The 26,716-nt window shown below is 42.5% G+C and overlaps 1 protein-coding gene across 2 annotated transcripts in view; it reads left to right on the top strand.

Annotated features, from left to right (window-relative positions):
- The window catches only part of ABLIM1 (actin binding LIM protein 1), a 325,523-nt gene that overhangs the window by 41,118 nt on the left and 257,689 nt on the right, over window positions 1-26,716 (top strand). Inside the window, exon 1 of one of the 2 annotated variants that reach the window (XM_053312318.1) lies at window positions 15,083-15,183. The exons of the other annotated variant lie outside the window; for it this stretch is intronic. Within the exon in view, the coding sequence (XP_053168293.1) occupies window positions 15,144-15,183 (40 nt within the window). The 5' untranslated portion in view covers window positions 15,083-15,143. Of the gene's footprint in view, window positions 1-15,082; window positions 15,184-26,716 lie in introns of those variants that run through there. 2 annotated transcript variants of the gene reach the window in all.

Raw genomic sequence — 26,716 nt, forward strand, 5'->3', positions numbered from 1 at the left:
TTTCAAACTTCTGATAGCATCACCTGATCTTGAGTAATCCATCTGACCTTTTCAGATGTGCTGTCCCCCAAAGCATTTCACGGAAGTGTTTATATTTCAGCTCCTTAATCCTATACCCTTGTTCAGGACCCCTGCAACACTGGCAAAATGTCCTTATGATTCTGGTGTGGTACCATGGTCTATTTCAGTCAACATGCACAAGGACCAGTGGTTCCTGGTCCACCAAATTCTAGGCATGCTGTTGGCAGCACCAGCCATAGAACAGATGCTGCATTATATGAAGAACATTAGATGGTCGCCTCATTGATTATTTATGCACTGTTTTTCTCATTATGGATTAATTTGTTTGCCAAATACCATTGGTGGTTGTTCAGACCATCAACATAACTTGGGTTACCTGTCCCAAAGTTTTATTTAACATGTAGAAATGATATGCCAATTAAGCTATTCTGCTGTACCAGTGTGTTTAAGGAGAAGAGATCAACTGCAGTGAATAGGACATAATGTCCTTATCAGAAATAAATGCCGTATCATTAGGTTTGGTATCAACCAGAGGGCATATTCATCTTCTTTCAGATGAATACTTGTATGATTTTGGCAAAACAGAGATGAGCCGTGAAGGAACAATCAAAAGGCAAGAGGAAAAAACAGTTTTCTGAGCTAGTATGTGATGCCTCAGCATTCCACATGACACACAACACTGGACTGTGAATACCTCCTCATCTGAAGCAAGTTTTGGAGGGCATAAAAGCAATTCAGGCTAACTTGACTCCACTAGCAAATGCTTATGTGACCGGTACATTGTCGTGCCACAGTGTTTCTAAATAGAACATGCTAGTTTTATATATAAATATCATTGCTTCATAGCCGAAGTGCACATTCTCACATTGAATCGCTCAAATCCCTAGGACTTCATGACTGTGAGCATGGGGCAGGAGGTGGAAAAACCCACAGGAGTGGAAATGGAAGTCCCAGTAGGCTTGAAATTTGATTTTCATGGAGCACTGGATCAAATCCACAGAAGAGTAAGTGTGGAAGCAAAGTCCATTTCAAGTCTATCAATTACATCTAGAAAGTGACTGAAACTTGAGTGTAGGACAACAGAAAAATGGTCAAGTGGACTGGCTGAAACGGGGGAAGTTGTTCAGGGAAGACAATGGGTCAGCTGGTAGGTGGAGTGCTGAGACATAGTTTGGGTTTCAATGGGCAAAGACCAGACCTGGCCTGGAAATGTGTTTCTGAAACACCAATACAGTCATGTTGGCATCAGGGAAAACTAAGTTGCTGCTTCTTGTTCCACTTTGGAACTTTATGATAAAGGGTACCAGTTAAAGGATAAAGGACAAACAAGAATTCCTGATTTTAAATTCTGGTTGATCCAGACAATACATCATATATTTATGTCCAGTTCAGCTCCTACTGTGTGCTTCCTAGATGACTGGATAATTCAAACTGGCCTTGTTCATATGTAACACAGAGCCAGAATTAAATCTTTCTTTCATGTGATATCTAGCCTTGAGTACTGTCAGATCAGCTGGGCCTTAGGCAGCAGTACTTGGAGATGTGAGTCCAGAAACCAAGACTGAGAGAGTAATGAATTGGGACTAGAAGATCAAGAGCCAAGTACATGCCAGGATTCAAGCCAGGTAATCCATCAGGAATTGGAGCCAAAGGGTGAGACAGAAGCTGGAGGTCAGGACATGCAGAAACACATACTAAGTAGTCATCCAGTCAGGGAGGTCAAGACAGAAGCCTGGAGTCAAAGCCATGCCAAGGGTCAAAACTGGGTCAGTTGTCAGGAGCCAGAGTGATCAAACAGGTAGACAGGAGTCACAATAGGCCAAGGGTCACACTGAGTGATCAGAAGAAATGGCTAGGAGATGTGCACCAGATCAGGAGAAACTTGATACTGAGGCAAGAGCTGCTTCAGCCCAGAAGTCTCTTTATACTTCCTGCCCCAGTGAGAAGGCCAGTGTGTAGATGCCTGGGATGGCACTTCTCAGGGCTTCAGAAGCCTAGGAATCTGCTTGAAATATGGCAGGCTGCCACAAGGGGCAGCAGAGTTCAGGACTCTGAGCAGGCAGGGCATTACAGGTATACCTGCTCCCCACTACCCCTTATATTCAAGAGGAAGAATGATTCTACATTTAATTGTGGCTTAAAATGAGCCACGATCTCTCATTTCATATGAAGCAGGTGATCCTGGCTTATTTGGTTTGGGTGTCTAAGCCATGATGTGCAGTAGAATCCTTCCTCCCCAGTGATGACTTGTTCTAAGCCAGTGATTTTCACTGTTTTTCAAACAGGGTCCTTCAATGGGAAAGTCATTTCCTACCATACTGACCTCTGTGCAGTGCTGTGCATTGCCCAGTGCTGGGGGCCCCTGTAATAGAAACAGAGCCCTATCGAGCTCCAGCACCATCTGGGAAGGCATGCACTGAGCTCTGAGAAGCATTTGCCAGTACGTTCCCCATAAAGCTCTATAGGCTATGCTTGCCAGCACTCCATATGTGCTTTCCAAGATGGTGCTAGGGCTCAAGATGGCTCCATTACTCTCAAAGGTTGGTGCTGGGCAAGGCACAGCACTGTGCGGTGGGAACAGATTTATTTATTTAACATATTTTTATACTGCCCAAAGCTCATGTCTCGTGATGATTTACAACAAAATTGTTGCATCCACACGGTGCTAGGGGTGTGGGTGTATGTGGACTGTGTGAAGTATTGAGCATATACAGTTCTAATAAAGAATTAGTCAGGAGCTGCACTTAGGGTTGATGGGAGCCATCACTTGTTTGCGTGCCTTGCAATGAAGCACAGGGTTATAACCCATCCTCCGAAGTACACTCCTTCTCCTGTGAAGGGGAGTGTGTGTACCTGCCTGAGACAGATTAAGTCCTGGCTCTCTGTTGTGTTTGGATCGAACCATGGCATTTTTGAATGGAAGGAACTAGCAATTCTATGGGTGTTTCATGACAAACACTGAAAAACAAAGAGCCACGTACCCAAATAGGTGTTGGCTGCTTAGCCATCAAGGATAAGACTTGGCCTTGTTCTGGTGCTGGGCTTCTTGACTGCTCTTAGCACCGTGGCAGTAGTGTTCCCTCTAACAGGGATCCCCAGATGTTGTTCACTACAACTCCCAGCATTCCCAGTTGCAATGGCCTTTGGCGGGGATTCTGGGAGTTGTATTCAACAATATCTGGGGATCCCTGTTAGAGGGAACATTGCTTGGCAGTCACCAAACAACAAAGCAGCAACTCCAGATCCTCTCCTACCCACCTCAGGCTGGAGAGGGGGTGAAGATCTTCCCACAGTTGCGTTCTGCTACTGAGTGCAGCACAACTACGGGACAGTTCCCACCCCGCCTTACTTCAGAGGGTGATAGAATAGTCATTGTGGTAAGAGTGGGGAGAAAAATTATAGGCCACTGCTTATTGGGTGGCATGTCTCAGCCATCTATGTAAACTATATGATTGATTTGTGTTCCTAAGCAGTTCTGTTGATTTCGTTCATAGACGCCAAAGGTGCCAGAGCTTGAAATGGTTTTTAAGGAAAGTGGTGATTTTCCGACACGAATATCACTTCGCTGGAGAAACAGGATAGAATGGCTCCCAGAGATTTGGGTCTTACTGTCTCAGGGGCTTGGCTCTGGCTAGTTTGACCACTGCTCTTTATTACTATGTTTTATTAATCCCTGCAATAAAAATGGAATTTGTCTAGGAATTCATGACCTGTATATCCCTAACGCTTTCAGCTGTAATATAATTTTAATGAAAACAACACAACAGGGCCCAGCTGAAAAGCAGGACATATAATGTGGTCCTGTGGCAAATAAATAATTGTGGTCCATCACGACAATATTTCTAAATTAATAGCAATAGCAATAGCACTTACATTTATATACCGCTTTATAGCCGGAGCTCTCTAAGCGGTTTACAATGATTTAGCATATTGCCCCCAACATTCTGGGTACTCATTTTACCGACCTCGGAAGGATGGAAGGCTGAGTCAACCTTGAGCCCCTGGTCAGGATAGAACTTGTAACCTTCTGGTTACAGGGCGGCAGTTTTTACCACTGTGCCACCAGGGGCTTTAATTAAGGAATTAAAGATTATATTCCTGAGTGGATGCTCAAAGCACATATTGCGTTCCTAACTATTTCAGTTAGGGATGGGATCATCTCATGGACAGTTGTGTTTGAGGGACACTTAGAGTTTTCCTAATTCCAAATAGCTGGCAGAATTTGTAGCAAAACTGTAAGCCAAAGGTATTTGTAGATTTATTTTATTTTATTTTTGCAGCAGGCACTTGTACCAAATGATTTATAGCTTCACAACAGCCTGGGAGACAAGCCAGTTTTATTTCTGTTTTCACAGATGGAGTCTGTAAGATAGTGGGCTGCTTTGTGCAAAATTACTGAGTTTATGCCTGATGTGAGGCTTGAGCTGATTCTTCATTATCTTGTACTTTGTGTAAAAAACAAAACCAAAAAAAAAAAAAAACTGCTAGGAGGCCATATCTTCACCATTCATTTTGGTATAATTTATCATCCTATGTTCCATATCTTCTCCTCCTTTACTCCTCAATGGCACTTCATATCCAGTCTTCATGTGAAAGTTAGTACCCTACAAACCTTCTTACAGTATTCCTCATATGGATCTGGATAAACCCCAGAAGGGATTTCTTGACTTAGCAATGATTCTGTCTCATTTTTCTTTTCCACTAATGCAGGAATGTATATTTTACTGTTTAGGAGGTCACCAAGTTTGATATTAGAACATCACAATTCAAAACACATTTATATGGAAGTAACGTCCAGGAGTCACACAACCCAAGTATGTAGATTATTCTCAAGGAGGGTGAATAAGAGGAAGCCTTGGGCATATCAACTTTCCAATAACAGATAAGCTAGTTGTAATGGTGGCAGACTAATGTCTTTGAACCGAGATCTGCTCTGCTATTGTGAACCCTTTCTTTGTGCTTTAAATTGTTCATTAGATGTACACACAGAGCACCAGCAGCAGCAGCATCTGGTGACCAGGGTGTGTGTGTCTGTCTGTCTGTCTGTCTGTCTCTCTCTCTCTCTCTCTCTCTCTCTATATATATATATATATATGAATGATTTGATTAGTTATACATGTGGTGGTGCAGGATATATAAGCCCAAGGTTCACTCAAGTATCTCCATACTCGAATAAGCTATGCAGCCAGGCTTCCTGTGAATTGACTCTTAATTCCATTTATTTCAATGACATTTTCTTACAAGTATGTATCGGAAGCTGATGACACAGACAGACACAGCTTAGGTTCTGATGTGCTTTAATTTTCATCAACAGATTCATGACCTGGCTGTTATACTGGTTACCTTGTAACAGTTTTACTTAAACCTCTGATATAGAACTCCTTGAACAAAAGCACTTGTCTTCTTAAAGGCAAGACTTGAATGCTTCATTATGAAGACGCTAATAATCAAAATGAAATTTAGGCCAATTCATTAATGAGGATGTTAAGCACTGTTGATTCTCCCCACCCTTTACTGGCAGCAAGCAAATCCTCTGTTTTAAAGCTTTATACTGCCAAGTGTGGTGTTGTTTTTTAGAAAATCTGTTTATCAATTTCTGATCTCTTTCTTGGTGCCCAGTCACACGACAGTTAGTTAGTATTGGCTGGGTCACTGGTTATGCCCAACTGTGGAAAAACACCAAAGAAGATTACAAACAGCCTTGTGGACAATATTGGAGGCTTAAAGAGAGTACAAAGCATCCAGCGTGCTCAGCCCTCTTATTCATGTTAACAGAGAGTCTTTTTAATTTCGGGAGTTTAATTTATAGGTTTAAATTTCTGGAACTGTCACTCATGTCTGGAACCCTGGCTTCAGAAAGAAAATCTTATCTGGATTGTTGCAGTTTTTCATCCTCCTTTAAGATAGCTCAAGGGATATGCAGTTCACTGTCTCTTTGTACAAAACACAGTAGAATATAGTCTGCATGAACATGGAGGGCCAGGCTGTCAATTTTCATTACAAACTTATCACTAATTAACTGTGTGACCCTGAACAGTATACCTGATCTCCTATTCATCAGAGACTGCAAAGAATGGACGACATTGTAAAGGAGTCTAGATTAAATAGTCGGTGACTTAGATTTTAATGTTTTGTGGTGTGTTTTTTTAAGAGAGAAATGGAACCTGCATGAGGGATCAGCATTCCTAAATATCAGCTGTCTGAAAAAGTTTAAGTGAAGTGAATGGTAATCTAATTTAAGTGAAGCAGCAAGGTAGATGACTGGAGCACAGGTGGAGAAAGACTCGGCTTCAGTCCGACAGATTGCAACATAGAGCTCATTTGAAGATTATGCTCAGGCAATACATGCAGCAAAGAAGCAATTCTTTTCTGCCCGTATTGCATCCGCAAGTTCACATCCAGCGGAGTTGTTCAGGGTTGTGAGAGGGCTAATATGTGTCCTTCCTCCCTTGAATCAGAATCTGGAACCACCAATTACCCGCTGTGATGTGTTTAATGAATACTTTGTAGGAAAAAAATTATCTCATATTTGGGCTGACTTAGATTCCGTCTCCACAATTACTTCAGTGTCTGATGTGGAGGTGTCCAGCAACTCCTCTTATGTGGTTAGGTTGGATCAGTTCCAGTTTGTGACTCCTGAGGATGTGAACAAGCTGATTGGAACGGTGCGGCCCACCACCTGTCCTCTTGACCCTCACCCAGCATGGCTTATACTATCTGGCAGGGCAGTTGTTGTAGAAGGCCTGATAGACATTATAAATGTGTCTCTGAGGGAAGGTATGATGCCTCCTAGTCTTAAGGAGGCGATTATTAGACTGCTTGTGAAGAAGTCTACCTTGGATCCCTCAGAGCTGAGTAACTGCAGGCCTGTCTCCAACCTTCCTTGGCTGGACAAGGTAATTGAGAGGGTGGTGACCTCCCAGCTCCAGACAGTCTTGGAGGAAACTAGACCCATTTCAAACTGGCTTCTGGGCTGCCTATGGGGTGGAGACTGCCTTGATCGGCCTGATGGTTGATCTCCAACTGGGAATGAACAGAGGAAGTGTGACTCTGTTGGTCCTTTTGGACCTTTCGGCAGCTTTCCATACCATCAACCATAGTATCCTTCTGGAGCGTCTGAGGGAGTTGGGAGTGGGACGCACTGCTCTGTGGTGGTTCTGCTCCTCTCTCTCAGACAGGTTCCAGATGGTGTCCCTTGGAGACTGTTGTTCTTCAAAATCTGAACTTTGTATGATGTCCCTCAAGGCTCCGTATTGTCTCCAATGTTGTTTAACATCTACATGAAACCGCTGGAAGAGATCATCAGGAGATTTGGTGCAGGGTGCTATCAGTATGCTGATGACACCCAAATCTATTTCTCCATGTCAGCATCATCGGGAGAGGGCATAACCTCCCTAAATGCCTGCCTGGAGTTGGTAATGGGCTGTATGAGGGATAACTGAGACTGAATTAAGACAGAGGTACTCATTGTGCAGGATCAAAACTTGGGAGACTATTTTGATCTGCCTGTTCTGGATGGGGTCACACTTCCCCAGAAGGAATAGGTATGCAGTCTGGGTGCTTCTGGATACAAAACTCTCCCTGGTGTCCCAGGTTGAGGCAGTGGCCAGAGGTGCCTTCTATCAGCTTCGGCTGATATGCTAGCTGCGTCTGTTTCTTGAGATAGATGACCTCAAAACAGTGGTACATCTGCTGGTAACCTCCAGACTGGATTACTGCAATGCGCTCTATTTGGGGCTGCCCTTGTATGTAGTCCGGAAACTATAGTTGGTTCAGAATGCGGTAGCCAGGGTGGTCTCTGGGGCATCTAGGAGAGATCATGTTACACTGGCTGCCGATATGTTTCCAGGCAAAATACAAGGTGTTGGTCATAACCTCTAAAACCCTAAACAGCTTGGGCCCTGGGTATTTAAGAGAACATCTTCTTCGTCATGAACCCGACCGCCCATTGAAATCATCAGGAGAGGTCCATCTGCATTTGCCACTGTCTCGTCTGGTGGCTACTCAGGCATGGGTCTTCTCCGTTGCTGCCCCGAGGCTTTGGAATGTGCTCCCTAGTGAAATAAGAGCCTCCCCATCTATGACAATTTTAAAAAAGTCTTTAAAGATGCTTCTGTTCACCCAGGCTTTTAACTGATACTGTTTTGATTAATGTTGTTTTAGAATATTATTTTAAAAATTTAAAATTGTCATACTTTAAATTCCTTTTTGTTTTTAACTAATGTTTTAATGTTGTTGTAAACCGCCCAGAGATGTAAGTTTTGGGCGGTATCAAAATGTTAGATAGATAGATAAACAAACAAACAAATAAAAAATAATCTCTAGTTGTTTAGAGTGAAAGGCATGGAGGACATGGCTCTGGGAAAGCTTTATTCCCAGCCTCAGTTTGGTTACTGATGGCAAAGGAGTACACTTTCCCTTCAGTCTCTGGCTTTGCAGATGTGAACTCCAGGGATTATTGGTGTGTCTGAGGTCCAGAGTAAATCAATTTCTCTAATGCAGCAATTATAACCAGTCATAGGACAAAGTACCTCTTCTAAGTCCTAATGAGATCCTATTAGCATTACCTCTGACTTGTCTAGTTTCATTTTCAGTCCATTAACACTCATCTACCTGACCTCAACTTCCAAATGCTGGGGTTCAGGACAGAGGCAGTAGCATGCAGTAAATGAAATTCAGAGCTGGGTCCAGTTCTCAGTGAAGGAATGATGGATATTTTCTCCCAGTGGCTTCACATGAATTGGTGCCAACTCTGATCTCTGTGGAACTCCAACACCCATTTTCCAGGGGACAGAGGCAGCATCCCCAATGACCACCCTCGACTTCCTATTAGATAGAAAGGATTGGAACAGTTTCTTCTCACTTTGGTTCCCCCGAGTGGTGTTGAAACATCCCAGGTACTCATCACTCCTGCTTAATTTGATTTCCCACTCTGTTAAATGAGATAATTACGTTCACTTGCCATAGGGAATGGGTGCGCATGTGCAGGGGCTGGGGAGGAAGGGTTGTAAGGATTAATTAACTAATGATTGTTAAGTACTTTTAGTGATTAAAAGACAGCAGCAGGTGGATGTTGGGGAAGCTTTTTCATGAATTGGATTTCCCTTAAAAAAATAAATGAGAGAGCTGTATCTGACTAACACAACTGGAGCTTAGGACAGGTTTGAGGCAAGGCCCTATAAATGGTTCAGAATGTTAGGCCTTTGCTATTATGTGAAGAGTAAGAAGATCCTCTGAGCATGTGCACTGTTCTTTCCCTTTCCTGCTCAATAATCACAGCTAGCCCTCATGCAACCATAACAGTAAGAAAGCTATCCTGGCTCAAAAGTGTGACTTCCAGACATGGCATTTCATGATTTTATAAATGAATACTGGCTGAAACACCATGCTGGAAATAATATGAAAGTTTCATCACAGAACATATGACAAGAAGTAGACATATGCTAAGTAAGAGTTTAGGACCTTTAATCCAAAATCTGTCTAGGAAGATGGCAAAAGCAGAACATGAAATTAAAAATGCTAGAAAGTACCCATGGGTAGGTAACGTGAAACCAAATTTCAAGTTAAAAGCAGATATTAAAACAGTTTTGGCCAATATCTAGACTTACCTGCTTTTATTTGTAACATTTTGTGTGTGTTGAAGTGAATGCTCGCTAGAAATGATTCTTCTGTATCTAATACCTTCTTTGCTACCAGATTTACCTTGCTTAATCTGATGCCTTCATTGTCAGAAAATATGAGATTTCTCATGACATGAAGGATGTCTGTTCTCTCTCCCTTTCCCTGTTTATGGATGCTCTTTTTAGGGACCAGCTGTTTTGCTTGCTTGCTTGCTTGCTTCATTCATTCATTCATTCATTCATTTAACAAATTAATATACTGCTCAAAACTTGTTTCTCTGGGCAATTTACAATAAAAATACAATTAAAACAAAATTTAAAACAATACAATTTAAAATTTAAGACATGTTAAAAGCTATTTAAAACTATAAATCTAATTAAAAGCCTGGGTGAACAGATGCGTCTTGACTGACTTTTTAAAAGATGTCAGAGATGGGGAGTCTCTTATTTCAGCAGGGAGCACACTTCAGAGCCTGGGGAAAGCAATGGAGAAGGCCCCCCCCTGAGTAGCCACGGGATGGGCTGCTGGCAACTGTAGACGAACCTCTCTGGATGATCTTAAGACTTAACTTGTCTAGCTCTTAATTCTTGCCTGGCCCCTGGTTGCCACACATTCTTTCCAGCTACTAAAGCATTGCCACTAGGAGCTAATGGTGGGAGATAATGGTGAAGAAGACCTTCTCTTAAATAACCTGGACCTAATCCATTTAGGGCTTTATAGGTTATAACCAGCAACTTGTATTTTGCCTGGAAACTTATTAGTAGCCAGTGTAGTTCTTTCAATACAGGAGTAATATGGTCTCTCTGAGATGATCCATAGACCAACCTGATTACTGCATTCTGTACCAATAGCAGTTTTTGGACCATGTCCAAAGGCAGTCACACATAGAGTGCATTGCAGTAGTCAGTTCTGGAGGTTACCAGCATATGTACCACTGTACTGAGGTAGTTCATCTCAAAAAAGACAGATGCAGCTGGCATATCAGATGTGCCTGGCATATCAGCCAATGCTGATTGAAAGCACCTCTGGCCTCCACCTCAACCTGGGACATCTGAGAGAGATTCGGATCCAGAAGCACCCCCAGGCTGAGTACCTGTTTCTTCCAGCGAAATGTGACCCCATCCAGAACAGGAAGATAAAAATCATTTCCTGAGTTCTGACCCCACACAACAAGTACCTCCATCTTATTTGGATTCAGCCTGTTTGTTATCCCTCATCCAGCCTTACCATCTCCAGGCAGGCATTTAGGGAGGTTATGCCTTCTCCCGATGATAGTGACATGAAGAAATAGATTTGGGTGTTGTCAGTATACTGATAACACCCTGCACCTAATCCCCAGATAAGCTCTTCCAGCGGTTTCATGTAGATATTAACACTGGAAGCAATATGAAAGTCCCAATTCTGAAGAACAGTCTCCAAGGGACACCATCTGGAATCTGCCCAAGAAATAGGAGTGGAACTACCACAAAGCTGTGCCTCCAACCCCCTCAGATGTTCCAAAAGGATACTATTGCTGACAGTATCGAAAACCACCAAGAGATTCAAAAGGACCAACAAAGTTACACTCCCTCTGTCAGGAGTGGTGTACTACATACTTAAGTTTCTCCTCACAACAACCCTGTGAAGTAGGTTAGGCTGAGAGAGAAGTGACTGGCCCAGAGTCACCCAGCTAGTATCATGGCTGAATGGGGATTTGAACTCGGGTCTCCCCAGTCCTAGTCCAGCACTCTAACCACTACACCACACTGGCTCAGGCTGCTCAACTTTGGCCCTTCCGCAGATGTTGACCTCAACTCCCATCATCCCTGGCTATTGGCCATTGTGGCTGGGGATTATGTGAGTTGTAGTCAAAAAACAGCTGGGCGCCCCAAGTTGAGCAGGCCTGGCCTCGATAATCAGTTTCCTGCAAGACTGCCTATAGTTGGGAGGCTGCTATCCTCCATTGTCAAGCCATGGAAGGTTGGAGACAGGCCTATTATTGCTTAACATACTAACAGAGCACATGCATAAAGAGAGCCTGAAGGGTTGCATCCACGGCCCATATGCAACTACCCCAGTCACTTTACATAAACACTGTTGCACAAGTGGGTGAAACATCCCTGCTTTGCTTGCACTCGTGCTTTGGAAGACACAGATGTTGCTGAGGTCCCTGCAGTGTAGTCCTTTTTAAAACATGTGCTTTGTTAGGATGTCAGCCTGTGTACGCGTGTGTAACATATAACACTGTAAATATTGCAGCTAGGTGGCAAAAGTGACAAGAGATTCAGGGTGAATGTGTGTGTGGATGTTTGCAGGGTGAATTTAGTGTACATTCATCACTTTATTGTCTTAAAATATAGAATAAAGGTAAAGTATGCTGTCAAGTCCATTTTGACTCCTGGCTCTCACAGAGCCCTGTGGTTTTCTTTGGTAGAATACAGGAGGAGTTTACCACTGCCTCCTCCCATGCAGTATGAAATGATGCCTTTCAGCATCTTCCTATACAAACAGCATAATGCCTGGTCCTTGGTAGGCTGATGTCAGCATGATTGTTATGCATGGTGGTGAGTTAAAAAACTAAAACCACCATAAGGCTTCTAGATAGTGCAGGTTGCAAAAATGACAACTTAACAGCTTGAATTACGAAGGAAGTTGATATAGGCAACCTGTAATACTGGTATTGCCAGTTACCTGGCAGTAGTAGGAGGCGATGCAAGGAAAAGGGGCATGGGCCAATACATGCAAAGATGTACTTTATGTTGGTAGGAAAAGTTTATTTTAACGGTTCAAAAATGAGTCAAGACTTAACTTGTCTAGCTCTTAATTCTTGCCTGGCCCCTGGTTGCCACACATTCTTTCCAGCTACTAAAGCATTACCACTAAGCAAATAGCATGGTTCCTAGGGTCCCACTTACTTTAGGCCAGGATGACTCGAGGGAGCATGTGCTTTCTCCCATTTTTCTATTTATTTCCCAATTTCTCTCCCATTTTTCTATTTATGCATTGCCCTGAAAGCTGGAGCACTAGGAGACAATTGTCTGTTTCATTGTTAAGTGTTTATCAAGGGAGGATGGTCTTGTGGTAAGTAAAAGTAAAGTTGTGCTGTCGAGTTGGTGTTGACTCCTGACGACCACAGAGCCACATGGTTTTCTTTGGTAGAATACAGTCAAAGAAAACTGTATTCTACTGTAGTTTGGTTTACCATTGCCATCTCCCACGCAGTATGAGATGACGCCTTTAGCATCTTCCTATATCTCTGCTGCCTGATAGAGGTGTTTCTCATACTCTGGGGAACATACCAGCGAGGATTTGAACCAGCAACCTCTTGCTCCCTAGGCAAGTTACTTCCCCACTGAACCATTAGGTGGTAGCAAGCATGAATTGTCTCCTTTGCTAAGCAGGGTCTGCCTGCTTGCATTTGAATGGGAGACTACATGTGTGAGCTCTATGAGAGATTCCCCTTAGGACATGGGGCTGCTCTGGGAAGAGCACCTTCCTGCTTGCATGCAGAAGGTCCCAAGTTCCCTCCCTGGCATCTCCAGATAGGGCTGAGAGAGACTCCTGCCTACAGCCTTGGAGAAGCCGCTGTCAGTCTGCGTAGACAATATTGAGCTAGGTGGACCAAGGTTCTGATTTTATATATGGAAGCTTCCTATGTTCCTATCTATACTTGATTTATAAGAAATAAAAATCCACATTTTTATTTACCAAACTGTAAGCTGTCTTCACTGAGAACTACAACAGGAGTACTTCTAGTTTATAGCAAAAGTTTTCTTGCCTTTGCAGAAAAAGATGGGTTTTAAAATGCTTAGAAGTTTTTAACCCACTCTAAGAGCATGTCTGTTTGCTGTTATTGGGGCAGACTGAGGCCTTGTCCACTGCACTGTTCTGTGTTCCACAGTGAGCAGCCAAAGAAGCATGAGTGGGTTATGGACTCCCCTCTCCTGCTGCCTTCTTCCCTTGCAACTTGCACGCAGTGAATGGCATATTGCCTCTGAATTAAGCATGATAACATTCTTGAACAAATGTGCCCATTTGACATATCGGAATACAGAGGTCAAGGTAAAAGACAGAGCAAAAGAAAACTATGGATTTGAATCTCACACACACAAAGTGCAACACAGAGCAGTTCCAAGGAACAGAGTTGATATTAACTGCACATGCTGCTGCTACCTTGTCCTACGTCTATGCCCAATTTGAAAGCCCCATGCTAAGCCATTCTAGGAGACCTAAAGGGTTGGGCATCAAAGTGGGGTGCATTACCCTTTTTTTTATGAAGGCAAAGGACAGAATCCTCCACATGAGGGTGGTAATGATGGTCCTTCAGTGAGGGCTTCAGTTCAAGTAGTTCTGGTGACTTTCTGGCTTGAAACAAGCTACTTACACAATTTTTTTGAAGTTTTAAAAAAGTTTTTAAAATGTGTTAAAAATCAGAGGATTGATCAATCCATGTCAAATCCAATGCACACAGTCCTTCAGCTCTGCCATATATTTGTGCTTGATTTCAAAGCCCTACGCCAAGCCATTCCCGAGATATTAAGGGGGAGGGGGAAACAGATCTTTCTCAGTCCCACCCTCAGTCCCACCCTTTCACCATTGCCCTGATTCTCTGAGGCACAGCAGTGGTAATAGCAGCAGGGCAGATGGCAGGTACCCTGGACAGCAACGGTGATAAGGCCCAGGGGCACAGCAGGGCAAATGGCAGGCAACCACAGAAACAGCAGCGTGGCTTTCCTCACACACTCCTCTGCCGCCGGAAGTCCCGCCCACCCGACCTACAGCTGATCGCTGGGTAGGGGAGGAGCAGCAGCCTGGCTTTCCTTGTGGAGAGCCTCCAAATGGCTGCAGACTTGTGGGGAGAGCTTTGCATTGGTTGGTGCAGCCCAAATATGGGGGAAATAGCATCCAAGATGGGGACTGCAGCTGGTGGCATGGGGAGAGACTTATGGGAGGAGGGATAGGCCCATCCCATCCCATCCCATCCCATCCCATCCCATCCCATCCCTGGATTTCCGCTGGCTATGGGCCTGTGTTTAGGTACATACCACATTCCAACACGTGGAATGCAGACATTGTGATTCTTGATTATAATTGTCTTGGGCTAATATCCTGCCCAAATACTGAGAGTTCCCCTGGCTTCAGCTAGGAGAGCCCTTGATCAGCAACAGCAGTTTTGTGATCAAGGCTCATTAGCTGCAAGCCGGAGCTGGCACAAGGGAGGCTGTCCCTGCACAGCTATATGTGTGTTTGTGCAGACTAGGAAATGTTAACTGAGTCCAAAGGTGTTCTGCACCAGCAAGCAGCAAGCACCATCCAAATCCTGGCTGTGCATTTTAACATGAGTTGGGAGCAGCGGCACACCCTGCTTGACATGGCCACTCCTCCCAGTGCTGAAAAGCTTGCCAAATGAGAAGAACAGAGCCAGAGGGAGACCAGCCTTCCAAAGGACTGGCTGTTCCTTGTTGCACTTGGGAAAACGCTAGCTTTACTGGACTGTGAGACGGTACAGCTGGAGAATACAAATGGAGTTACAAATACACCAGAGCTCTGGATTCAGCCAAGGTGTGTCCTGAGCCAGCCTTGCTATTATCGTTTAAACAGTTGTCAGGATATTATTCTTCGTTTATCCAAGCAGGAAGCAGATTAGGGAAGTTTTGCTGGACTGAATTAGGCGTATGTCTTAATTTGGGTGGTTATATTTTTAATATGAGTATTCTGTTTAGTTGTACAAGTAGGGAGTGTTCTTGTTTGGAAATGGGGATCTGGTTTGCATTATGTTATGGACTTGGTATGAGAAAGGAAAGCACTTTATATGTGTACTGACTGCTAAGTAACTTTTCCTGTTGGCATTAGGTGTGTATGATCCACAGCTTGTCACAGGCTTGGGTTGATTGAGAAAAGCAGTAAATGTGATTTCCTGCCCCCACTCCCAACTACTGCTGCTGTTCAAAGATTGTGTAGGTTTTCAAGAAACACAGAACTACTCATCAGAGTGGGAATGGATGACTAGTCATATTTGAAGTGAGGTTGTCTTTATGAACTGACTAAAATACAGTTATTTACATTAGTACCCTCAGACCCTTTAGCAAAGCACTCTTTTCAGTGTTAACCAGCTGTGAGTTAGAGCCTGCGTATTGACCCAAGAATCGGCAATCTTTGATTCACTTTGTAAATTTAACTATGTTTAAAAAATCTGACTCCCAGGCATGCCATTTAAAGATGTTGCAGGAACTTCCTAAGCTTGGAAAGGTCAGCAATAGAATGGATATGTTCGGCTAAATGTTCACCCAGGAATAAACTGTGCTTGCCAATAATAGTTTCCTCAGACTTTGCAGAGTTGTGAGATGGTAGTTGAGCAGGTTGCAGGTTTGTGAACAGGTGTGTCTGACCTGATCATGTTCCACTTTTGGCTCAGATTTTGGGTGCTTTGTTCAGGCATGATGTAAAAGGCTTGCATGTATCTGCTTGTTACAGATAGATCTACCACACTGCCTGTACAAGGAACAAAAGGGGGAAAAACCTGGAGTGTTTGCTGATAAGACGTAACCTGTATATCTTTGCGAACCACACACAGAATTGTATCATTTTAATTTAAAGCTCATTCTTCCCATAGTACTACTAAGCCGCTGTGTTTTTAAATCTCTTTTTCCAGACACTGTCTTTTGGGTTCCCCATTGTATTGCCTTAAACACTCTTTGTATATCACAATGGTTTGTCCATATAATTGGTCAGTACCGGTTTCTGAAACATATATTATGGAATAGAGAGTTCTGCTGGCCCCTACAAGAAGTCCTGCCATTTGTTCTCTAGTCCTGGGAATACTATTATTAATTACCCAACAGCTAAGCACTGTAATGCTGTAATGGAGCTTTGCCTTGCCATCTAAATGTGGAATGATTACTTGGACGTGGTCTGCTAGATGCATTCTAGTAACCTTATTCTTTGACCTAGAGGCATCTTTGGTATGGTGTGTTTTATTTGCTCCTATTTCCTTCTTGTTGGTGCATTCTCACCAACATATCTATGTACAAGTTAATGCAATGAAGAGAGGGGAAGGGTTACAATTTCAGAAAGATCCGAAGAGTCCTGATAAACATAGTTATAGGGCCCTGCATGACAGCTGGATCAACATAAAAGATGAACTGAAAGCTTGATCTTGGCTCAGTCTTTCCAGTTGCTCATTATTTGGCCACTATGTTAGGAAAGATGACTTTAGAGGATATTTTCAAGGAACTATGCTGGAAAACCTCCCTGTTCTTATAAGCTCTATAAACTCTTCCAGAGTTATCTGAGAAGGGAACCAAAATAAGGTCATGTCTATACTACTGGTGGTTACTAAAGGTCCCAAGAGTCCTGCAGGTCCAAAATGGGAGGAAGTATGATAGGGCACATTTTATCTCATAAGAGACCAGAGGGGGTGGCCTAGGATGATTCTGTATCAACATACCTGCCAGGTTAAAAGCTTATTGGAGAATCTTGGTTAAACTGAATACCATTAAATATGAACTTGCTGTATCTATGATCTATACGCATAGAGTTTGGAGGTACAACGTTTAGGTCAGTTCCTGCAATGGCAAGAATTTCCAAGCTATTTCCAACACTTGCCTTTTAAAAATGATTCCACACCTTTCCTTGATAAGTTGCTGCATCATCCAGAGGAAACCTGCTTTGCTCTAACTTGTCCTTTTGAAACTGGAAGCAATAAGAGGCAGCTGTTTCTTCCCACAAAATAAAATGTTTAGAAGTCTGGCTTATGTATGAAGGTGACACATGCGATTGTGATAGATTTTAGTTTTCAATTTAGGTCTTAAAAATAACTCCATCTCATTCCTTTGGGAGAGCACACAACTGGTGGAGAAAAAAATAAAATGTGGATAGGTCTACAAAAAGAGCAGCTTGTTTCTTTTTCATTCATCACTTTGTGAAACACATGGGTACCATGCTTGCTGCTTGATAATTTACTTAAAATATTGGTACTTGTGGAAAGAGAACCTGTATATATGACATCACAGTATAAACAAATTGCCTCTGTTGGTATACCAGACCTGGTCTTAAGATTAGGCATTTTGCAAACACTTAACAAGCAGTTTGTTTTGCAGATGTGGTAATATCAGGTATGTGTTTAGACTGCAGGCATGCCAAAACGTGTGTTGAAGATAAAACCTGTATTAACTCCATTGGTGGCCACAGAGCCACACACATACATAATTGTTAATGGTTTCAACTGTGCACAATACTGTATTTACTTGAATCCAAGACTAGATTTTTTTACTAGTTCTTTGCTGTTAGAAGTTCGGGTGTCATCCTAAAATCAGTGGCCCTTTCAAGTTAATATAAGTATTACCTGTAGTGAATCTTTCTTTTTAATGGGAGAAGTCTTAAATTCAGAGTATTCTTGTATTTGAGTAAATATGTTATAGAATATTTCACATGTGCAAATCTACCAGAGGCGTATCTAGGGAAAATAGCGCCTAGGGCAAGCACTGAAAGTGTGCCAAACATCTGACACCCATCTTTCAGATAACTTTACCATAATATCAGCTGAAAAATACAAGTCAAGCTCGTTGATCTTTTAATATTTCAAAAACTATTTAGCAGTGGACGTAGCCAGACCAAAAAATGCTGGAAAACGACAAATTTCAGTATGCTGGGGCTCATGAAATACCCAAATACTATGTGGAGGTGTACTTGGAAAACTAAACAGAAGTGACTGTCTAATTCTCTACTATGCATTGTAGCATCACTATTACATAAGTTTTAAAAATAAATGGAGAATTTGACTTTTCCCAGATACTCTGAAAATAATTAAAGGATATGCAGAGTAAACTGTGTCACTGCTTTGAATAAATTCTAGTATTTCAGAAAGACAGCTAAAATGAGAGAAAGAGAGCAAGAAACTCCCAGTGGGCCTTAATACTAAGGATTTAACACTGATCCAAAGACAAACTCACTATTAATAACCATATTTTTAAGACATCACATTTAACTCACTTATCACAAGGCGCAAAGTAAGAGCAAATGAATACAATCCTAGCTCATAAGCTTCAGCTCAGTATTTACAAGCCCTGATTCTCTGTACATAGTGCCTAACTGAATATGTGTACAGTGCCATAGTATATTAATTTTTTAATTTTTTTTACCTGTAGCCCCTTTGGGGGGCTTCCTAAAGGCCATGGGGGGGGGGTCTGAAAAGGTTCCCCAGCACCCCTCTGGTCTCTAAGGCCTCGCAGGGACCATTTGAGCATGTCTGGTGGACATTTTTTAAAATAAATTTTGTTTTTTAAAAAATGGCAGCTGAAAACAAAATGGCCACCATGCATGCTCAGATGTCCTCTGTGAGGACTGGCATGGCCTAGGGCCTCACAGAGGCCATTTGAGCATGCACGGTGGCCATTTTGTTTTTGGTGGCCATTTAAAAAAAATTAGTTTAAAAAAATGGCGCCCCCTTCAAGTGGCACCTGGGGCATGTGCCCTGCCTGCCCCACTCTAGATACGCCCCTGAAATCTACAGAGCATATATTCCTGCTAAATGAGCAAAGAGGCACCTTTTTAAAAAGTAGCTATTCTCTTTATTTGGCAGGGCGAGCAACTGGCCCTATCCATCTGCAGCACAGCATCTGTCCCATGGCTGTTGCTGGTGTCTATCTTGATTTTTCTTTTTTTAGAGAATGAGCCCTTTGGGAGCCATTTTATTTATTTATATCTATGTAAACTGCATTGGGCACTTTTACTGAAAAGTGGTATTAAAGGTTCCTTTTACCTTTAATGACAATGCTGTGGGATACAGTCTTGCCTGGTGGGCAGGCCCAGGTTCATTATAGCACAGTCTGTTTCTATTTCAACCATATGTCTTTGTAGGAAGTTCTCTTGGTTCTTCCTCAGGCCCTGAAGGTGAGTTTGTATTCTTAGGCCTAGCTTCCTTGGCACCAGCATACCTGGATCTGAGCCTAATTCCCCCACCCTTCCCTCAGCAGGGGGACTTTAGAATCTTTGGGCTCTAAAGTCTCTCTTGCCATTCCCTCGTCTAGGTAGGGCCTGCCCTCCTTGGGTTCAGTGAGTACACAAGGTATGCCTGCCAGGAGTGGATCAGTCCCCATGCCCCTTGATCTAATCCTGACTTCCATTCAGGCTCCTTAACTGGCATTGCTTCCACAGCCCATGCTTGGCTCTCTCTGTGAACTTGAGGTTTGCAAGTTAGTAACAGTGTCTTCTACGAAGGATGCAGGGTAACTATACAGTTTGCCGGAAAAGAGCCATCGTGGGTGAACTTCCCCCATGCACTGGAGAAGTCAATGGAAGCAGAGCCGCCTTCCACTGTCAACTCAAAGCACTCCACTCCACATTGCTATTGCTGGCCAAACTCCTCTTTCATCTGTGCATGATCATTTCTCACAAACAGAGAACTACAGAGGCCTAGTTCTCACAAACAGCAGATGAAGTGGTGAAACTTTATTTTGACTATGCTACTTCATACTGCAGGTAAGGGCTCACATGACTGAATGCTTCTCTATACCAAAATATGAAGTAAAAATCTCTGAACATAGAAAACTAGTCATCAGGGAGTAGGCATCCAGTTTCTCTATCAGATCGTGTATAATATTATTTTAAACAGTTCTTCTGAAGCAGGAACGGCCCGACATTTTGCTGCCTGAGGCGAGGACAATGTGATGCTTCCCTCATTTGTAGGTGCTGCTCAGCATTTTCAGGCTATGATGCTGAGGCACCAGCAACAACATGTAAGAACTCTGACTATGCCACCAAATCGGTTGGTGGTGGCAGGCTCATTCCTAGCTCAAATCAAATGGAGGAAGCCTAGCATTTGCTGCCACTGCATGCCTTTGTGTGTCTGAGTCAGCCAGCTTACCTTGCCTTGTGGAAGGATCACCCCTGCCCTGAAGAAACAGTTTTAGTTGACCCTGAAGAAAAGCCTCTCAACTTGACAAGAACTGGCCCTAAAAATGGATTCTTGTGAATTGAGATGGTCTCTTCTTTCATATCAGTGCCAGAACTGATGTAAGGGGTCAGCATTGCTGGGCAGCTTCTGAGGGCCTAGGATCTTCAGAAAGGTCTACCGCTAATCCCTGAGATCACTTCTGTGCCCATAGCCTTTGTGTGGTGGTGATGGAGTGACTCTTAGGGCCTACTTAAGTAGGAGGTTCTATGGGGGGCAATTTTCAAGGACCCCGTGAAACCTGGGACAAGGCTTTCAGTGTGTTGACTGTTGCCTTCTCTGTGATGCTAATATTGGGGCATCATTGTGATTGGTGGGTGACTTCCAGATTCCCGAGTCATTGTGAGTGTGGCTATTAGTGATCTATTAACTTTTGTTTCTACAGCTACTGTTGTGCTTATGACTTTGCTGTTGACACTCCATAGGATCTTGAATATGTTATGCCAGTGCAGGCTTTAGTACTGCAACTACCAGCATAGAGGGACCATAGGACTGGTCTGCCTACCTGCATTTGTGATTGTGTTCAGAATAATCAGTTGCACTTATTGCAGATGTACTTATGTTCAATATCCCCCCCGAAAGTGGCTTTGTGATTGATCCCAGGGTTGTGAATGGTTCCATTTCCTAAGGTAGATGATGTGCTCTGCATTGTGCTTTTACTTTTTCTAATTGTATTGTGGCATGTGTTGCATTTTTACTTATTACTGGCACTTTCTTGTGTTTAAAGCTTTAGCAAACATAAAATATATTGTCACTTCCTGCTCCTGGCAGTTCATTCTGTTACTGGGATGGGAACTTGTTTCTGAACCAATAAAGAGGAGAAGCTTCCTTGTTTTTTTTTAGTCCAAGTTTTGTTTCACAATAGAGGCAAATGTCTTGTAATTTCCTAACGTTCTTTGTAGGGTTCATCAGGATTGAAAGTTGGTTTTCATTGCTGCAAATCCCATTTTGCTGCTTGACTACTGGGAGAGAAGGTTGGAAACCTTTGCTATATTCAACTAATAACTGACTAAAGTCAATGTTGCATAATTTTTGAGCTTTATTTTCCTTGAAAAACCAAGAAGAATGATCAAAGGATTAAATATAAACTTTGAAGCTTGCAGTGTGGTACTTTTCATTTACCTATCTCAAAAATAAAACCAGTGACCGTGCTCAAAATGGTTTTGACTGTGCTCAAAATAATTGAGCACCATAATGAGCAGCAAGGGTGTAGCAAGGTTGGAGAGGGCCTTGGGACAAAAAACAAAGATAGGCTCCTGCCCCCACCTTCTTCTTCAGAGAAGGGGGAGGAGAGTAAATAGCAGCTGTCACCCAGCTGATGCCCCCCCCAGCCCCATGGGAATTTGTTCCCCCACTAGTTCAATTGTATCTGTGTTCCTGATGAGCGCAAGTAATAGACATAAACAAAGCAGTTTCACAACAGAAATAAGCCTTTTTCTTGCGCCTCTGCATACTAGATTTGAGTCAGATTTACATAGCCTTTAGAAATTATATTGGTGTAACCCTTTACTTGGAAGGATTTGCACTCCACTATACTTTGCCCTGAATTAAGTGGATGATGAATACAGGTAGCTTTGCATATCTTCTAAAAAACATCTCTTAAGTAGAAATCCCTGGTTGGTGACATCCTGACTGAATTTACTTGAGGAGGTCCAATCGAAATAAATGAACAAATAAAATTTGGCGTGCCTAAATTGTCCTTTTAATTTTCGTGAGTTTGAGTAAATTTAGTCAGGATGTCAGCCTCTGTTTTTAAAATACACGGATTGTCAAAAGATTGCTTCATTTATTTTAATGTATCCCTGAATGTATTAGAGATTTTAATATATCTCTGAATTAGTTTAAAAGCAGAAGCAGGCACACATTCATATTGCCGCATTTTAAAGGCCAACACATTGAGCCAAACCTCCTTGATGTATGCACAGGACTCCCACGCTTGCAAGGACTTTTCCATTGACTTCAAGATCAAAGTGTCCCCAGGGCATGTGTACAGCTGCCGCTATGTTAAAGGCAGTAGGGAAAAGATCCACATGGGGATATTCTGTGTATGTTTTTGACTGAAGCAAAATATGAGACTTGGGATGATTGTTCTTAGTTTGGTTTTAAATTGTAGTCTAATGGATTACCGGGACTGGCAGCCATTGTCACTTGCAAAATCTTGCAAGTTTTTAAAATGTTAATTATCAATAATACTTATGATGAAGAAATAAACACTGAGTAACTACTTATATAAGAGAAATTGATCTAACACCACAAATAGATGATGATTGGGGAGGGGAGGGGTGTGTATATTTTTGTGCATCTTTTTCCAGAAGCACAATCCAGCTTACAGTATAAGCAGTTAAAAGTATGATTAATAATCAAAGTTGAACCTTTCATTAAAACCAAGCAAAAGGAGAGGCTCAGAGAATAATCAGGGATAACATACAGAAACAAGGGGAACCTGAAAAGGCTCCTTGAAAGTCTTCAGCTTCTGCCTGAAAGCAGGCAGAGAGGGGCCAAGTGCATATCAGATGGTGGAACATTCCAGAGAATAGGGGTAACAAAAGAAAATATCCATTTGGGCATCACCATCAGCCTTACTTCAGATGGTGGAACATATAGAGGGGCCTCCCAAAAAAATCTAATGGGCCAGGCAGATTCATGCCTTAAGGCATCTTGGTCCTAAACCTATTTTATTCTACCGCGTCATCTATTATTATAATATTTTATTTATTATTATTATTATTTTATTATTAATTTAACATATTTTTATATCACCCAAAACTTATGTCTCTGAGCAGTTTACAACAAAATAAAAACAGAAAGTAAAATATTAGTTAGAACAAAAACAATAAGTTTAAAACATTACAACAATTTAAAAATGTTAAAACAATATCTTGTTTTAAAGGTAACCACCAGCACCTTGAATTGTGCCTGGAATCACACTGGTAATCAATGCAGCTGAAATACTATTGGTATGTAATATTAAGGGTATCTAACAGCTTAGCAGCTGCAGTTGTACCAACTGAAGCTTTGGCACATTCTTTATGTGCAGCCTCACATGGCATGAGCAACAGTAGTCTAACCAAGAGCTAACAAGCGAATGGATCACCATGGCTTAGTCCACATGAGTCAGAAATGGATGCAATTGGCACATCAGCTGAACCTGGGGGAAAGTCCCTTGGACCACAGTGCTAATCTGGGCATTCAAGAGCAAAGTCAGGTCTAGTGTGACTGCCAGGTTATGTACCTGGTCTTTCAAGGGGAGTGCAACCTGTCCAGAACAGGTTGACATTCTATTTCTGAGTCAGCAGGTCTCCTAACCCAGAAAGGCTCTGCCTTGTATGGATTTAATTTTAGTTGGTCCATGCTTATCCAGCCCATCGTTGACTCCAGACAGCAATTCAGAACCTTCACAGCTTCTCCAGGTGTTGACAGTAGTGAGATTGTATAATTGCTGATAACATCCAACACCAAATCTGATATGATTCATGTGGTAACAGTGGTGTTGTGTTTACTTTTACTTTTCACCCCCTATATAACATCTGTTACAATTTGCTCATGTCACTCATGATGTCCAAGCATTGTATGTTTTTTTGCTCCTGCTCCACGTCATTGTCTCATATCACTGATGATAGAGGGGAAATAACTAATATTGTGATGTCAGGACATGAATAGGTTCAACGTGGAGTATATATGAAGTTGTAGTAGATGTTTCAGAAAGGAAAGAGGGAACTAGACACTAATGTTTGGTGACAACTGCATGTATATCACAATGTATGGTTCTGTCCTGAATGATAGCTAATGTTCAGAATTCAAAGAACATTTATTGCCTTTCTTTCCATTCCTGACATATGCTTCTGCTTCTTTTTGTACAAACGAGCAGTCTTGATCAACCTTTTTTGCAATGTGAGTTCCTTTTCTTTCATGTATGAATGTGATATGTAAACTGGCAGTACAAGGGCATGGCTGGCAGAGATTTCCACAATTGTCACTTTTTCAGCTGTTGTTTCTAGCTGTATCTATTTGATTTACCTTACTAGCACAGCAATCGTTGCCTTTGTGTTTGCAGAGACAATATTGGGGTCAAGAGGTAAAGATAATATCTGCTAAAGGCTGAAAAATCATGCTTGAAAGCAGGAATAAGGGAAGTGTTTACTATGTGACTTTAGTTTGTTTTATAGAGTTTAGTATGTCACACTGCAACCCTTAGGCCCTGTTCCTACCCAACCCAATCTATGTTCCTTTCACTGATTTAATTGTTCAACTGAATGAATCTCACCACCACCCCCCAATTTCTGGCTATATGCAATTCCTACCAAAGTGCCAGACAAATGAAAAATAGAAATTATCTTGGTTCAAATGTGCATTCCTGTTGTTCCATAGCAGTGTTGTTCCAGCTCCAGAATCCTGTTCCTGATTACAGAATTTAATTTCATTTTAAGCTAGAATTTTTGATCCCTTTTGGTACTCAAAATGTTTGGTTGAGTATGGCCTCAGATGATGTTGAGCCAATATCCGTATCCTGCCTACCTGGTAAGAGGACAATAGTCCTCATCTCATGGTGGGTGCTTGATGTTGAACAAACACATGCAGTGAAATGATGTTAATGGAACTTCCCCATGAAGACTGGCAAACATCCCCAAAATTGCGTGTGGGCTTTGAGTGGGGAGATTAGCTCAGAGTGGATCATTTCCACATCAGAATAAATGTAATGCAAAGTGTTGGTTATAGGAAAATGACTGGCTGAGAGAGAGAGAGATGTTTAAAAACAGAGATGGTTTTATTTGTGGGTAAAGGGTATAGTGGAATAAGAGAGTCACTAGAAAGCAATATTATTACTAAAATACATTACAAGATTAACCATACAACTGCTAAAAGGAAATTTAGCGTAATGTCCGAATGGAAATAGCTTCTAGGCTGGCCAGAGAAAGGAGGCTCAAAGAAACAGGCACTTGGATTTAGGAAAGAAGAGACAGGGATAGAGGGAGCCCAGATTGGGGTGTAGCACTAGCAGTTATCATACAACCTTGGTTCTTCCTTCAGTTGTGGTTGGACCCTCGTGGCTTGGGAGAGATTGAAGGATCTCTCTCCTCGGTGATGGACAAGCATCCATCCATCTTGAAGCAACAAGTAGCCGTGAAATATCAAGTAGGGATGGATCCAAGGGGCATCTGTATTTGTGAAGTAAGCTCCAGGTAGTGGTGAGGAGAGGGCTGTGCAGATTGGGTCCAGCAAGGGAGCCAACCTGGGGCCTAGAAGCAAGGGTGACCCGCTGAGCAAGACACAGCCAAGGGGTATGAAAAGCATCCGCTGCAGCATCCAAGTGGCTAGTTACTCCAAACTGTGGTAACTGAGTGGGGGGCACTAGAGACCAAGAGGAGCACACTGGCTCCAGAATCCAGGGGCAAATAAAGCCCACAACATGTTCTGAGGGGACATTCCAATTGACCTTCTTTTTTGGCTAGGAAAATTCTGGAGAATTTCAAAAGATCCCATTGTTTGTGTCTGCTGTGCTGCACTACAACACAGTGCGTGAATAGGATGATGCAAATGGAGTGGTTGAATGTGCAAACACACACAGTAACTCTTTTCGGTTGGAAACACCTAGTAAACTAATCAGCATTTTAATGGGCACATCTCTGAGTTCCTATTGTCCACTTAGTATCCTGCTGATTGGAGGGGAGTTGCATTCACAAAGCCTTATCTGGCTCTCCTGCTGAGGTAATTGGTTTTTAGCTAGGTTGAGGTATCTATGGAGGTGAGGGGAGCCAAACGAGGGACAGTCATACAGAGAGACCTTGAATGGAGAGTTAACTGTTGAAAGTTAACTTTGGGAGTCTACTAGGGTGTCCCAGCATGGGAAAGGTTTGAGGCAAGCTCCCTTTCAATTTGTCTCTTTTGCTGTCTAGGAATAACTGCCCCACTGCCTTCTGAGTGACTTTCCCCAATATGCCAACAAGTGGAGGGCTCATGATGCTTTTGGGCATGTCAAAAGTGAGACCCACATGCTTGCAGTCTCAAATATAATCAGGAAGGCTTCTGGGAGCTGGCAGAAAAGCAATGCTAGCAAAAGTGATGCTGGCTGGTCCCAACCTTTTTGTATTGGGTCAAAGAGAATAATGTGAGTTCTGTGCACGCGTAAACAGTATGCATGTGAAC

Source organism: Hemicordylus capensis, chromosome 3 (genome assembly GCF_027244095.1).
Source record: "Hemicordylus capensis ecotype Gifberg chromosome 3, rHemCap1.1.pri, whole genome shotgun sequence".
Taxonomy (NCBI): Eukaryota; Metazoa; Chordata; class Lepidosauria; order Squamata; family Cordylidae; genus Hemicordylus; species Hemicordylus capensis.